The sequence below is a fragment of the Vipera ursinii genome (assembly GCF_947247035.1).
Source record: "Vipera ursinii genome assembly, chromosome: 2".
Classification (NCBI taxonomy): Eukaryota; Metazoa; Chordata; class Lepidosauria; order Squamata; family Viperidae; genus Vipera; species Vipera ursinii.
The window spans coordinates 170961473-170978435 of NC_139513.1; the positions used below are offsets into that span (position 1 = coordinate 170961473).

Sequence of the window (16963 nt, forward strand, 5' to 3'; positions counted from 1 at the left end):
ATTAAACAGGAAGAAAGACTCTTCAACATTTGTCCTGGTTCCTTCTGTTCATAATTCAATTTTCTCCAGAATACGACTGTCTTTGAAAGTTCAGATTTTTAGGTGATGGGGGAAAATAACAATGTTACATTCCACAAGTCAGTTTACAAATGCCTCTGCACACATGGGCCTGTCTATCATACATCCCTGTTATATAAAATACTAAAATATTTTTCAAGTCAGTAGATGACCTTACAATTGTCATTATTTTTTCCATCTTCTGTAAGTTACATTATGCATCTATAATACTGGGACATCCTTTTCTACATTTGTAATACCATTCTTTGCCTTTGGAATAAGACACTTATGTGCATAACTGCATAAATTGTGTGTGTGTGTGTGTGTGTGTGTGTGTGTGTGTGTGTGTGTATCCATGTTTGTGTACACAAACAATATAAGAGTATCTATATGTATCACCATGAATGTGAAAGATTTATTCCAGTGAAAGAAACTGGAAAATATAATTGAATATATAATGTTTTCCACATCACCCTAAATAAGTGAAGCAGGAGTTCAATGGCAAAACAACAACAACCAGGAGTCATTTTTCTAGGAGAAACTAACTTCAGGAGCAGGGAGGAGACTGAAGGGTAAGGAGATGCAAGAAATTATCAAGTTTCTTAAAAAAGAAAGAAAGAAACCAAACCCAAAGGACTCCTTCATATCAGGTGTGATTCCTGGTAGCTATGACTATGCTCATGTTGCTTTTGTTCCAGCAATACAGAAATGGATTGCTAATGCCTTTTTCTGTGACAGTTTGGACTTTCCAGTCTAGCCTACAACCAGGGATTTCTCAGTGGACCTCTCTACAAGTCTGACCCTGCTTAGTTCTTTCCAAGATCAGCCAGAGTCTGCTTTGTGCTCCGGATGCTGTCGCAAAACTCATTTATTCAGCTGCCTTCATTCAGGGCAGACATAACAGAGATTCCCTGAGGAAATGTGCTAAGGTTCTACCAATACCACTGTCAGAGGGTTATCACTTACTTGGCAATACTCCAAGCAGGCTCTACGGCTGTGACCACTGGGTCGGGACTATAGCGGAAGAAGACCGTCCCGTTTGTGCTGATGTTGGCACGGTCAATGCGAAGACTGAGGTTGGCAGGACCTGGGCCTGATGCTGAGGGGGGAGACAGGCAGACGATCTCCACTGCACTACGCCTTGGGAGAGCAAGGAAGGGAGCGTTACAGGCGCGACTCCTAATAATAGCCTCGACCCCATAATAAAGCTGCAAAATGGTCTCCCTCCATCTTGCACTTTTTCTAACAGTACGCAGGCTCCACCGTCATTGCTCCTCATTTCACACCAGATGATCTGCATTTTCCCCGCCATTTAGGTAATATCTAATCAGAGCTCCCAGAGCTTTCTGGTCAAGCAGGGCCTATATCTGGGCCTCCCCAATTTAACACTTTTCCTGTGATGTAATACTGGTCCTTAGACCATTTGTTCTCCTAGGAGACCAACGTCTATGAACATTAAGTGACTCAAAGTAGATCTTCCCATTGTGTTTTCTTGATATATTGAACCATGATTAAAATTAAAGCACCTCATTAACCAGTGCTGGTAACCATACCGCTGGGTCATACACTCTGCTACGTTATGGCTTGTTGACTAAGCCATAGGCATAGGGCCATCATTCATATAATATAGTTGTCTATTAACTATAATCTACAAACCTGTGTCTAGATTTCATACATTACATTAAACCGAAAGCATATAAGCCACGTTGTGCTGAACACAATGCTAAACTCAAACACTACACAGTAACATTGCAATCTTTTGTGTTTTTTTCAGTTTCATCAAGGAGATCCAGCCCTCCCTATTGAAACCCGAACAGTACCCGATTAGGCGACATGGCGCTCCTCGAATTGCAACTGTGACATTGCTCCCAGCATCCAGATGGTTTCCTAGGAGGCTGATTTTCGTCCCACCTGAGGTGGGACCTCGTTCTGGGTCCACCCCAAAAAAGCTGGGGGTCTAGAGGGGACAAACATCAGTAATGAATTGTCTGCTGAGAATGCACACTTCAAAAACAAATCTCTTGTTCGCCAAATAAATCAACCTACCTCTTGGGCAAAACCCCTCTACAACTCTCTGGGAAGATGTCGCTTGCATTACAAAGTATCCAGGACTTCAGTAATAATGATTCTAGCCTATAAAAATTGCTTACCACAAAGGTGAAAGGCGTATCTGATTGGGTCCGGTAGTCAGCACTGCAGTCCCCTACACAGAGCTCCACGGGACCTGGGGGAGGATCTGGCAAAAGCGAGGGCTCAAGTTCGCACACCAGCCTGAGGGGAAGGGATGAGATCTGTCAGTAGAGTCAAGGCCAATGCACCCACCCATCATTTTCCATAAGCCCCTCTATACCCACCCTTCCTTCTTTCAGAATAGGCAGCTCTTTTGAGCAGGCTGGACATACAGGAGACCTGATCTGCCCCAGAGTAGCTTTAGTAAGTCTCCACTGACCCTAGAAGTTCTCTCTTAATGTTGTGGGAGATGCAGGAACAGTGGGCACCGTTATCATTAGCATCAATGGTCTAGAAAGAGGATTCCAGGAATACTTTGAGCTGGACCTACTACGCTCCTCAATCAACTCTATCAGAGGTCGGCACAAAAGAGGAGACCCCCTCCAAAGGCCTGACTGTGAGAGAGGGGGAGGAGGATGGCACCTTGCGTCTTATGCTTTTGCCCAGAGGGTATTGCATATTCACAAGAGTTTAGGCTATGAGGTTTAGGCTGTATGAGACAGTCCCTCCAGACAGCAGATCCTATGGGGTTGGGAACATGACTCATGAGAGAAGGCAAAGCACATGTGTGTAGAGCAAACATGTCAAACACAAGGCCCGGGGGCCGGATCTGGCCCGTGAAGTGGTTTCATGCGGCCCACGAAGCCATCCTGGAAACAGTGAGGGAACGGCCCCCACTGCCTTGGCCCTGGCCCAGAGACCCTCCTTCTGCCAGAGACCCTCAGATCTGTCCCACTCCTGCCCAGGCCCCCATAGGCACCCTTGATGCGAACGATGTAGAGCTGGCCACGCCCACCCAGTAGGCCACGCCCACCCAGGCCATACCCACCCGGCCCCCTGAGGGCAACCGCAATGCTGATGCGGCCCTCAATGAAATTGAGTTTGACACCCCTGGTGTAGAGCAACCAGAGACAATCCAGGGCTGACACAACACTTTGGGGTCAATACGCTGTCTCTGTAAACTGCTTAGAGAAGGCTGTAAAGCACCGTGAGGCGGCATATAAATCTAAGTGCTATTGCTATAATCCCATTTGTGTTTCCTAGCACGCCAGACTATGGTAGCAAAGTAGCTGGTTCATTTTTGTTTTCAAAACGAAGGATGTACAGTAAATGGAAGTAGGAGACAAATGTTCCTTTTACTATTAGGTCAAATTCCCCCAAATGTCATAATTCAGTCATTTTAACCCTCTGGGCGTGCATGTCTCCTCCTCTATCTGCATCTCCCCTCTCTGCGTAGCAAGAGGGGAGGAATAGTACTTCTTGCATTTCAAGGACTGACTCCTCAAGCAAAATCTGAGACTGGACACATGACAGCCATAGGAGAAAAGGGAATTAAATCAGGCCCTTCCAAAGATGCTGCTGGTAAAGTGTGAAGACAAACACGGAGTAAGAATGCAAGACAGGCAGGTCTCCAATCCAACCTGACCTAAACAATGAGCTCATTGGGGAGCGAAAAGAAGCGACTAGCTGGGGCTCGAAGGCTTGTATCTGTCCTTATTAAGCCAAAGTATCCAGAGGCTTCCTCTTGCACATATTAAGAAGAAAAGAGCAAAGGGGTTGTACTGAGATCACAGACACTGTCTCGATCACCCTTCTCCTGGTTCCAGCCTGCATGCTTTAGCTAGGTAAAACAGAACACAAATGATTTCCCCCTCCGCAAAAGGACAATGCGTTGGTACAGTGAACCAGCTTTTACCATCTATTCATCAGGATCTTTCGCGTTTTAGATAGGTTTGATCCTATTGCACGGCTGGGCGGGTCCAGCAGCTCTTCCCACATCATTTAAGGTAATAAAACCAACCTGCCTTTCCCAGTGCTGTTGTAAGGCTCATTGAGGACCAAAAAAGGTATTACACATAGATGTGCTTAACACACCCTGACGTTTTGCATGCCCGGTTTTCAAATGTAAAGCAGGAGCAAAATTAGGAGGAAGGGAGGGAGGAGAATTTTGTACAGAAAATTTAAGGGCAAAGAAATCTATTAAGGTTCTCCACCCAGCACTTAACTTCAAATTTGATCCCTCCAAGCCAAATCTTGTTTGGGGGAAAAAAAAAACAACACAGGGAAATTATACAAGCAAGATTGTTTGGCCTGAAGATAACATCTATAAAGTACCGTACACAAATTGAAGTACTAGAAACACTAAATGCCGTCTATTACTAGTAGGTTCAATACTTCAATATTTCTCAGTCTATTTTGTGGGTTGTGACTGCAACAGGTCCTTATGCAATGTTAACCAAAAGGCACTGCACCGTGTCCAGGAACAAAGCAATCCACGCTAACAGACTTCAGGCTTGGCTGCTGTGAAGAAGCTGAAATGTAATACCCAGGAGTAGATTGTTGCAGTCTACATAGAAAGCACTCTTTGGCAGAACAAAGAACAGTGAAAGAGGAAATGGGAAGCACATAATAACTAGTATTATTACAAATAAAGTCAGGTTCCATCCATCTGAAGAAAGAGCTGACTAGAGGGCCCAGGACACTGTACTGGTAAGACTGCACAGGAGTAGCAAAGCACACCCTACAAACAGATGACAACGCTCTTTCCTAGTTTTTCTGTTCTTCTCTGAATTCTTTTCTTAAACTGATCCCAGGTTTTACACTACTCACTTTCCCCCCCCCACCCAATTTTCACCTACCTCTCAGCGCTGATGTATTCTGCAGGGAGAGAGCTACATCGGACACCTGCTACCCGTACACCGACCTCATAGAAATGAAGCCCCAGGTTCTCACCCCAAACTGTCACCCGAGTCCCACCTTCCTTGGGACCGGTCAGTGGCAATACCTGCAGAGAGAAAGAGAAATAACAGGGAGAGAAGCAAAAGGTATTTGCTGGGGGAAGTAAGGAGTTCACAAAGAAGAGTCAATCTCTTTCTCTTTCTTTCTTTCTTTCTTTCTTTCTTTCTTTCTTTCTTTCTTTCTTTCTTTCTTTCTTTCTTTCTTTCTTCTTTCTTTCTTTCTTTCTTTCTTTCTTTCTTTCTTTCTTTCTTTTTTCTCCATCCAGGATACAAATATTATTATTATTATTTATTAAATTTTTATACCGCCCTTCTCCCGAAGGACTCAGGGCGGTGTACAGGGCAATAAATATCAAAATGTAAATACAAAAGTTAAAAAAGAGTTAAAAAAGAATTAAATAATTATGCCCAATATAATACAATAATAAAAGTGTGTTAAAACTAAATCCAACCCCAAACCCATCAGACCAGGCCAGATTGTTCAAATAAATAAGTTTTTAAATATGAAAAGATTCTGACACTCATAAAAGTCATACCAAAAATCGTCCCTAAACAAGTCATCCAAATTAGGAAGCGGCTGATACAATCAATTTCCATGTTCATCATGTACATAATCAGAGCAGAACTGGGCTTATATTAGCCTCCCAAACACTGAAAGACCACACCCAAGATGTGTAAGCTTGAAACATACCATAAAATGGGAGTGGATGCTACCTTTAAGGAAACCAATGAAAACGGGATGATCAATGAACAGAAGTGACGGCAAAGCAGGATAGATTCTCACATTTCCATATTTTTATAGGTTCTCTCCATTACATTTCATGTCTTTGTAACATTTCAGGACATAACGGCAAAGCTACCCAATTCAAAGAAAGGTTCAAAGAAGCAGTTGCCCCCTTTAATGATTTTTTTGAGTTAGGTGGATTCTTTGCCTGGGTGAAAGGACCACAGTGTTAATTCATGATTCTATTAATCAGTTATGAACCATCCTGATTCTTAATTGAAGGGTGTGGAAAGCCAGTGTTCCCCATTCTGTAATTTACCAATGCACTGGATTACAAATTTATTTATTTTATTTTATTAAATTTATATACCGCCCTTTCCCGAAGGACTCAGGGCGGTTTACAGGGCATTTAAAACAACCAATACAAAAGTTAAAAACAAATTAAAAAAGATTAAATCATCCCTAGAATTAAAAAACCCAGTTAAAAATTCTCAGCCTGGGCCGGAGAGCTCAAAGAGCCAGGTTTTCAGGTCCCGGCGAAATGTGCGGAGGTCGGGGGCAGTCCTAAGCTCCACGGGCAGCTGGTTCCAGAGGGCAGGTGCACCCACAGAGAAGGCCCTTCCCCTGGGTGTTATCCGCCGACAATCTTTTATCGGCGGCACCCTGAGAAGACCCTCCCTGTGGGAGCGCACTGGACAAAGGGAGCTTGATGCCGGCAGCAGGTGTTCCCTCAGATATCCCGGACAAATCCCATCATTCACCATTCAACATGTAAACAACCATACCTGCTGAGGATGACACAAGCTGAGAAAAATTGGGATATACTGTATATTTCCTAAAGAACATACTTTAAAAAAAAGCAGAGGTGGAATGTGAAGATTTGCTGATAGGCTTCTTACCTGTGTAATACGAGGGTGAGTACAACGTGCCCCACGCCGACCGGGTGGCACCCAATTTTGCCTGGAAGCTGGACAGTGAGGACGCAAAAGGCAACGACGTTCAGGTACACACCAACCACACTCATAACGTGGATCTGATTTGAGGCACAGTCCACAGCTAGAGCGCTGGGCTGAACACTTATACAAGAGAGCTAAAGAAAATTGGGGGGAAAATATGAGTTAAAATAATAAAGAACCTGCAGATTGCTTGGCGCCAGCTGCTATCGGATAACCTTCCTATAAAACTGCTGTACTGATCCTAATAGAGAAGGTGCTGAGATAACTTGTAAGATAACAAAGTGACTAATTGCATATTCAGTTTTCATGCTAACTTTGTTTTGAATGCATCCAGGCTGGTATTCACTATAGCAGAGTGAACTGGGGTTGTGCAGGAGAATGAAGTGACCCATAGCATCATAGAAAGTGAGGTATGGGGACAGATGGATTTGTGTCTTACTGATGTGTCTGAACTTGTTAAGAGAGGGGAAGATTTAAGATATTTCTATGTGAGGAGAGAAAGCTGCTCTAGATCTCTGTGGTCCTGTGCAGCAGACTGAGTTCAGTGATACAGCTGATTTTCAGTTCAAAAACTATAATCCAAAGTGATCCAAATATTATAAACATAATTCAAGAACTTATTTTTCCCCCTTTTTAGGTCAGTAAAACTGTGCAGAACTTGTGAACAGTCCATTTCCCTACTGCAAGAAATGCTTGCATTATCCCTCTGCCATGGGCATCAGCCACAAGCTGATCCTTTTAGCAGAATGCTGATTTGATTTAGCAGGTTGAAATTGACAAGAGTTTTAATTCTACCTTCTCTTTGGCAGGAAACAAGCTGCTTGCCAAACACTAAACAGCTGTTGGAATTATTTTTTCGTTCCCTGAGAGAAGTGGAATTTTGGTTACTTCCCCTAAGAGGAAATGGAGAGAGCAGCAAACTACAAGTATTACTGTAATTCCTGTAAAGTATGCATTTTTGTAACCTCTTCTCCTTCACTTCAGCTGCCACCTTTACTATGTTAAGAAAAGTGCCTGGCTGCAGAATTGATGACCTGTTAGGGTGCCACCTTCATTGCTCACCATAGCATTTTTAATCTAGGATGAATGATGGCTTGGTAGCTAAGCAGTTCATCCTGTTACAACTGTTCATATTTTTTTCCAAACAACCAACGTCTATATAGCATATACTGAAAATGTGTGTGTGAGAGTGGGAGGGGGGAGGGAGAAACAGGGAAGGGATATATTAGTAATTTCTTTCGTTTGTTTTTGTGTGGTAGAAAAGAGGATTTTTTCTGTTGGTTTAGTTGTTTTGGATAAGGCAACAATTGAAGAGGGTTTTTTTTGCAGATTCCTATTGGTCAACTGAAAACATAGCACTAATGGGCTTACTGTGTTTTTGGTATTGCAAGATCAGTAAGGGAAAAGAAGATAGGCAGGTTTGTTTCAGAGTTTTTTTTGGAGAGATTGGGGCACAGAAACAATGAGATATGGAAATAACCTCAGTCTTTTTTTTAAATAGCAGAACATTCTCGACCTGCAAAATTGTTCTGACACATTAAATCCCTGGTATTTATTTATTAGGCTACCTATAATTAAAATTTTAATTCCAAGGAACTAGTAAACCAAAATCAATTAGTACCAGCTTTACAGTGATAAACTAAGAGAAACTGTGTGTCTTTAAACCATACACACATTTGACACCCAGAGCTGGTACCTTTGAATCCTGGCGGCTTGTCAATGGCAAAATCTCCATCCCAAATGACATCAAAGTCCAGAGGGAGTTCCCCCAACTCCTCACCATCGTACCAATACTGAGGAAGAAATAGATGGGTAGCAAATTATGAAGATGAACAGTTAAAATGCTGCTCTGTGATTACAGGGAACTGAGTAATTGGGTTCCCCTATTGAGAAAACAGCAACAAAAGAATAGAGTAGAACAAACATTTAAGTACCCCTTCACCTAACAGCCATCTGCAGGGGCCTGAACAGCTCTGAGTCAGCCAAATTATGATCTGCTCTTTGTCTGGATCATAGACGAGAAAGAACTACAGTATTTGGCAATGGCTTAAATTGGGGAATAAGTAAACTGCTTCATTATTATGAACTTCTTTATCATTATTCAATTTCTTTATTCCTGGTGCTTCCTGCATTCTTAGCCTATTAGGTGGCCTCTGCAGAGACAAACCCACAGCTGCTGAGAGAAATACTGGAATTTCTATGTCACATTTATTATGCATGCATATATTGCACACATGGCTAGGCTGTGTGTAGATGGTCCTACTCAGTGCTATTAACAGATGGGATGAAAGCAGAAAAAAAGTGAAAGTAGTCTTTTACCCTCATGAGTCCTAATGAACATGGTTTACAAACTATGGCTTGGATAGAAGAACACACTCAGGTTTGTAGTCTAATTAAAAGCTTGACTGAAATAACACAAAAGGAATAAATGGAAAAATGTATGGCTTTTCCTGATCACATACATTTTTCTATGTTGGGTGGTTAGCGCTACAAACAACACATTTACTAATGGAGGGCTGAAAACTTTTGGAATCGAGCATCTATGTTTAGAAAATATTCAGCAAGTTCTAGCAGCCAAAATAAAAAATGATTTCAGCCTGGTTTCTTCACCCCTATGGACTATTTCGAAATGATTATAGAATTCAGTTGAACAAAAAAAATCTCAATTATGTAGAACAGATATTTCCCTTGTTATAAACTGACCTTCATTAACCTGGTACTCAACATACATATCCTATCAGTGTCATATCTGGATAGTCCAGAGTAAAAAGATATAGTTGTACCACAGTACAGAATTCATAGTTACTATTCTAATCGTTTCCCAATATTCTCAAAAAATCTCATGCATCTTTGACAGGTACTTCATATACAATTGATATTTTGCTGAATATAATCTATATTAAACTTCTGCTATCTTCTTCCCCTAAGTGAAAATCAATAATGCAGCCAACACAGGGATCTTTAAATGAACATATTGTATCCTGGGCCTAGATTGGGAAAGACTTCTTTCAAACCACTTATCATGTAAAGCTAGTTGCTGATCAGGGTTCCAGATAAATAAAAGGGATATCTCCTTCTCAGTATATTTAGTACTTTGCATGTCTATTAATACAAAGTACTGTCAGCTATTTTGCCTCTTGACCAACTGATTTTGACTTTTTATTGATGCACCTCTCTCGCTTTGTTTATGCCTGGTCATTTGGAATTATGTTGCGCTGCCTCCAAAATATCTGAACCCCTCCACAGTCCATTTATCCTCTTTCACATTATTAATGGATGTTAAAAGTAAACAGAACAAGTGCCAGCAACAAATCTCTAATATTTATGTCTATCGAGTGCAAAAGGAAAGCTTTCAATCTTTATTTAAGGCAAACAGAATCCCACATCCTATCAGTATTCTAATGCCAATTAACAAATAAATGTGCAGAAATATTCACTAAGCACTTAAGGAGATGGGAACTCTAGAAAAAGGTTTGGTTTCCAAGTACCATCCTCAAAATGTCACAAAGCATAATCCCAGACTACAGAATCATTAAGAAAGCAAAATAAAGTACCGCATTCCTTGTAATTAGATACTGCCGTATTCATTTTGCCACAGACGTTCACTGTTCCATATGTCAAGAAAAAATGAACCAAAATGAAGTGCTTATTGGGAGAGCAGCCTAAACAAGTGAGCCAAGCTATATTGTGGTACAAGAATTTCACATTGGAAAAAAAGAATGACACAATTACTATAATATACTTGTTAAAGAGAGCTATTGAGAAAAGGAAAGAAAAAAAGACATTTATCTTCCTGTTGCAAATAAGGGGAAGTTTACAAAATCATATTCAGGCACTATCTTTTCAGCCTTCATTCCATTCAGAATGTTAGAATAGTGACCAAACATTTTGACATATTTCAGTACATACATACATACATTCAGATTGAATCCAAGTTCTCATACTATTTACTGATGAATCTTCAGATCCAAGCACTTTCTTAACCATGTACCATATACAGTACAAAAAACCCCCAATATAAATCGCTGCCTTACAGAAATAAGCCAGCTTCCCCACCGGCAGTAGATCAGTCCATGTTGCCTTTACTGTAAAGCACCATGGAGATCAAAATGTAACTTCAAATGCATGACATGTAAGCTTTCTTGGCTGGATTGCCATTCCTCAGACTGAAGATGCTTTATCAGCAGTTACAGCAGAAAAGTATGAGTCACTGTAAAGAAATGTGTAAAAGCCCACAGAAAATGACAGTCTAGCTTCACTACAATAAAATGTGCAGAAGTGAGGTAGTCATTTGCCAAATCCTGAAATTAGCAGAAACAGAAGTCACTCAGAGAAATTGCCAGACCTCAAGAAGCAACTCAATGGGAGAATAATCCAAAGGGATGGGAGAAAACTGCTCTCTTCCACAGATGCATTCAAAATTATTCTGCAAATGGTCTGATATTAAGATGCCTCATCACATTTTTGCTAAAGGTTAAATCTAAAAGCCCAATGTTTGGTATTTGTACAGTATCCAAAAATGGCATCTAAGTCAGTGCAGATGAAAATGATTTTTTTTATTGGAAAAATGCTTGGCAGAAAAAATTCAGTTGTTCCTTAAAATCACCCAAGAGACCTACAAGAAGCAGATTTCCCACTCTTCAAAATTGCTCCCTGGATGGCTCCGCATAAAAGCAATGGTGGCAGAAAAATCATTTTTGTTTGCTGCCATCACTGTCAAACAGAACTCTGCTGTGTTTCATCAGACCTATGAGCAATTTTTTTGCCACTTTCTGTTCTAGCTGGTAGCCTTGTTGCTTCTCCTCATCCAAAGTTACCAAGCAGCTGGCCAGCAGATACGGACACCTAGAAGCAGCTATGTCAAATTGCTGGTCCAGGATTACTGCCTGACCTGTCAGAATTTAGCCTCCACATTCTTAACAGAAACCATGAAGCCCAAAGTCAATCCAGCAAGCATGACTCAACACGAAGGCCACCTCCATCAAATCACAAATATAAATCATTACACCAATAGGAAATTTATTCCGTCCAGTAAGCCAAGTACATGCAAAACAGAGGACTTGAACAGGGAACTTTTTTTCCCTATTATGGAAGTTTGTTGCACAGTCAGCCAGATGTCCAGACTAGATTTGGGTTTCTTAGCCACCTATAGAGTCCTTCTCGAGGACATGCAATAGGCAGATGTTGTTTGATAGAGTTAGAGGTACCGTTGCAGAATGTAAGATGTTCTGAGTAAAGCTGCCTCATGCAATTGACTGATGGTGAATTTGTCTTCTGTTCTATATTCAACAACTCTTCTTCTATTATTATTATTATTATTATTATTATTATTATTATTATTATTATTATTATTTAATTCGATTTATATCCCGCCCTTCTCCAAAGACTCAGAGCGGCTTACAAGCTTAGCAGTAGCCTTCATTCTATGTATATGCCTGCTTATTAGGGCTTTCACACACACCCCAAGCGGCATTATTACAAAGTCAGCTTAATTGCCCCCAACAATCTGGGTCCTCATTATCTTTATTGTTGTTGTTAGTAGTACAGCAGGGGTGACAGGTGTATTAATAGTAATTTTTATTTGCATGCAGATATTCCTCCCAGTAATAAAACGCAATTTACAATAAAAAAAACCCAAAAAAACTTTGCAATAAAACAATACAATTAACAGCATTTTACTTATTTAATAAAATTAAATTAAATTTTAATAATTAAAACATATATTACTCAGCAACTAATTTGGAAACAGTCTGGTAGCGGGGCAGTTGCTTCCCTGAAAACGCATGGGTGAAGCATCTCTTAAGCTTTCTTCCAAATGTAGGGACTATAGACTCAGCCATATTTCTCTTGGAAGGAAGTACCAAAATTGGAATACCACCCCAGAGGAGACCACAAGCAGGAGTTTTCCAGCTAAACTTAGACTAACCTTCCTCAATTAGATGTCTATCAGATATGCTCAGGCCTTACCCAAAATTATAAGATAGACAGCCAGACTAACCACTGAGCTGTAGCATCTCATCTTCTTTGAGCCCTTAGTCCATGTCAGTGGAGTAGTGAAGCTCTTAGTCTGTCGGCTAAGTGGGGGTGGCTACTTAAGTAGTGGAGCCTTCAACCATAGTGCCCTTAGTCTCTGTCATCAGTGGACTTAGGACTTGGAAGAACACTGTTGGGTCAAGTATAACCCAGTCTGCCTTGATCCAACCAGGAGCAATAATATAAATTCCCAGGAGGAAGCCTCAACAGACAGCAGTACAATATGGGTAAACATTGTAAAGTGGAGGTTAGTCCTCCACTTACGACCACAATTGGGCCTGGAATCTCAGTCATTAAGTGAAGTGGTCATTAAACAAGGCACCACATGTCTTGCTTCACTTAATGACCCAAATCCCGGCTCTCCCAATTCTGAAAGGGACAACTCGCCACAACCAACTCGTCATGGCCAAATTGCCACAGGAAAACTTGCCATGGGACAATTTGCGGCGGGCGGGACAATTCAGTTTAATTGTTTAAAATAATTTACCAAAATATTTTTTAATTTTTGTCATTCGCATTTTGTCTCTCCTTTGGCATCCTTTCTTTTAACAATTTTATTTGACTATTTCTTCGATATTAGTGTAACTGATAGAATAAAATAACAGAGTTGAAAGGAAGCTTGCAGGTCTTCTGCCCCCTCAGGGAAAAAAAAAACTGTTGTGAAAGCAATGGCACGCGCTAACATTTTCACCAGATTTGAAATCCATTCCTCCAATGTCTCCAGTTCACGCTTAGCAAAGACCAGTGCTCTGGAAGGCTCAGAAAGTTGGCATTCACTAGTTTTCCCATCCAGAGGGGTGGAAGATGACAAACGGCAGAGAATGCCAGGATTCTAAAAGGCTCAGGTTGCAGAATTTTACTGAACATCATGGTCTACATTCCCCTGGAGGGGAAAACGCTAGCAAACATCTGCCTTTTGAAAGGCTCAGAACCCTGGCATTCGGTAGTGGTTTTGCCAGATTTGAGGCCTGTTCCACTACTACGCAGGAGGAGTTCACCACCATGCAAGGAGGAAAGGGGAAATGGACCTCGAATCCAACGTCTCTTCCACTTGCAACCTTCTCCACCGTCTTCCCCATTCAGTTTCTGGGGAAGTCAGCAAAGAAGACTGCAAGTGGGGATCACACGATCAAAATGAACTTGGCAACCGGTTTTAAATGTAAGCCTGTAAGAGGAGTGGCAGAACCTGAGGGTGGGGGTAAAAGAGGGGTCAGCCTAGAATCCCAATGCAGCCACAAGGAAACTGAGTCCAACCTCCCTTGAATTCTCTTGACCCTTTATCTAACCCCAAGCAGGTGTTAACCTTAGTTGGGAAAAAAAACACTTGTGGATAGGCATAATTAGCAATAAATCGGTTTAATTAGACCTTCATGTGTGGACCTGATCTCTCATGCCTGATAGAACCAGTTGCCAAGTGCTCAAAATGGAGTCATGTGGTGGTGGTGGGCAGGGCAACATTTTACAGCCATAAATGCTTCATACGGGGCATAAAGCACTTGCCCTGAGCCTGAGACCATCATGACTAGTTGTAAGTCGCAGGCTACCTGTAGCTACTATGTTCTTGAATTCCGGGACACGTTATTATTGCTTGTGATGGCTGTAGATAGCAAGATATGTTTGGCAGCTGAAAAAGCAAGAAGGCCAGACGCCAGGGAGAAGGAACAAGCATGGAGGAGAATCATAGCCAACTCAACACTGTTTAGAGCTGTTCCTAGCCTGGTTCTCTTGGGCTGTGACCTGAATAATTTCAATCTTATTTACAATCTGAAAGATTAATAATCAAAAGAAGAGAGGATGTAATACTGGTTTGGACAGCAGAGGGCAATCTCAATAAAGAATCTGACGAAAGCTCCACACCAGATTACCAGATTGCAGTTTTAGTGAAGGTGAAGAACTGACCAGCGCCAGGATGATTCAAGGCTCTTTACTCCTAGCAAATCTAAGTTTAATTCTAATCATTTAGACCAGATCTCTGCCATGGGAGGGGGAGGATATCTGGAAGTACAAGATCACAACTCCTAAAATTCAAAGTTGGCATGCCCTTGGGACTTATACGGGAAGTCATATGCAGGTCACAAGGAGACTTCCCTTTTGTTTCTTATCTCTAGCATCTGAAATATGTAAAAAGAGCAGATCAAGGCTCTGCTATTCCAGCATCTCAAATCTCACAGGGACCAGCCTGATGCCTACAAGAATGAAAAGAAATAACCTTGTGCTGCTGGCCCCCATAGTCAATAGCATACACTACAGCCTCTGAACATGGGTGGTTCCACAAAAACACGATGATTAACGGCCATTGGTAAATGCACAGAGACTAGCTCTTTTGAATCTGCTTTAAAGCCATCTAAGTGATTGGCCTTCACCACCATTTGGTGGCAATAAAATTCGTCAGTGCATACTGGGCAAAAAAGCTTGTCCTTCAGCATGCCTCAAATCTCATGCCCATCCATTTAATTGGATGGCCCATAATTCTAGTATGACGTGAGAGGGGTAAAGACTTCTTCTCCCCCACACACTTTTTTCCACAAGCAATTGTATTAGTTGGTCTCAAACACAATATTACATGAGAGAGAAAAGGAAGGCTGTAAACTCTCTTGACAGCCATTTTAAATATCTTTTTTAAATTTCTCCTTCTAAACAGATCTCCTAACTCAACATGCAGCCCTTCAGATGGGGAATCATGAGAGGTCTACTTCAATTTCATCTACCATTTAATTTTCATTTCTAAATATTGTATCTTCTAGATATGAGAAGACAAGAACATAGCCTTTGGATAATTCAAAAGTTATTGCAGTGCTATTAATCTTCCGTCCCTTTCAATCATCTTAATGCCAAAATGTTTTTTTTAACCACTGCTACCAACAAATTGACAAATTAAATTAACTTGCACCATTATGATCTTGTCCCAAGATAGTCGTAATAATGAAAAAAAGAGTTATGACAAAGGCTTATCTGGTTCAAAATTTTGTTCCTATAGAGTTGAACCAGATGCTCCTGCAAAGCAATGTATACTTTGTGACATTTCCTCAACCAATTGTTCTTGGCAGCTTCTGCTTCTTACTGGAAATAATTACAAGCAGATGCCATGGCTTGCAGGTAATTCTCAACTTACAACCATTCGCTGAGTGACTCTTCAAAGTTACAACAGCACTGACACAAGTGACTTACAACTGGTCCTTGCACTTATGACTGTCATAGCATCCACACAGTCACCTAGTCAAAACTGAGTTGCTTGACAACCAGCATGTATTTACGACAGTGTCCCGAGGTCATGGGATAGCCATTTGCAACCTTCCCAGCTGGCTTTTCAACAACAAAGTCAATAGGGGAAAAGAGATTTGCTCTATGACCGCATGATTAACTTAACAATGACAGTGATTTGCTTAACAACCATGGCAAAAAAGTTCATGTCTTATTTAACAATTGTCTGGCTTAGCAATAGAAATCTGGTCCCAGTTGTGATCGTAAGCCGTAAGTCGAGGACTATCTGTATAACCACTGAAGCCTTATCTTCATAAAGCAAGAACAGAATATAGAGCACTTAGTATCGCCCATAGTATTTTTGTACAACTAGTTGGCCACACGCGGACACGCCCCCACCAATGCCCTTTGTGTGGCCTTAAGAGCAAGCCAGGCAAAGGTCCCATTTTCTCATTCACAATGAGGGCTCCGAGACCCTGACAAGCAACAAAAGTACAGATTCTCTTTTGGGGTGAACAAATGGCTTCTTCTTTGATCCTTTTAGACTGTTATTAATTCCAGTCTGCATTTAGTTATGTTCTGCACATAGTGTGTTCAATCAAGGTTTAACACGGCACTAGATATTTATGTAGATAAGCATGAGCTGAAGACTGATTCGACAAATCTCTGTATTCTGTTTTTTCAGTTATGCAAAAGGAACATAATCCTGGAAAATGGGCTAGAAAATGATTAGATTAAAAAAAACAACAAAGTAAGTGTTGCAAGGGTCAAGGAATCAGGGAACGTCAGTTAAAAAAAACAGCTTCTTTAAATCTAGTCATGTGGTAACTTTTATGGAGCCAGGCAGGAAATTATTATTGAGGGTATCAATTATTTCAATGAATTCTTACATTTATAAAAACTAACCTAGGTCAATATTCCCATATTACAGGTAGACAGCTAGTAACGATCCGAGCGAGTCCATGGCTCAAACTGAATCCAACACTGCAACCAACGTGTTACTATGAACTGCGATGTGCTTACAA

General features: G+C 41.1%; 1 protein-coding gene across 1 annotated transcript in view; it reads right to left on the reverse strand.

Moving 5' to 3' along the window:
- Positions 1-16963, reverse strand: part of PLXNA3 (plexin A3) — a 67172-nt gene that overhangs the window by 23407 nt on the left and 26802 nt on the right. Inside the window, exons 10-15 of the mRNA XM_083352799.1 lie at positions 8401-8497; positions 6648-6838; positions 4926-5071; positions 2208-2328; positions 1878-2014; positions 1024-1197 (exon numbers count right to left, since the gene is read on the reverse strand). Of these exons, the coding sequence (XP_083208925.1) occupies positions 1024-1197; positions 1878-2014; positions 2208-2328; positions 4926-5071; positions 6648-6838; positions 8401-8497 (866 nt within the window). The remainder of the gene's footprint in view (positions 1-1023; positions 1198-1877; positions 2015-2207; positions 2329-4925; positions 5072-6647; positions 6839-8400; positions 8498-16963) is intronic.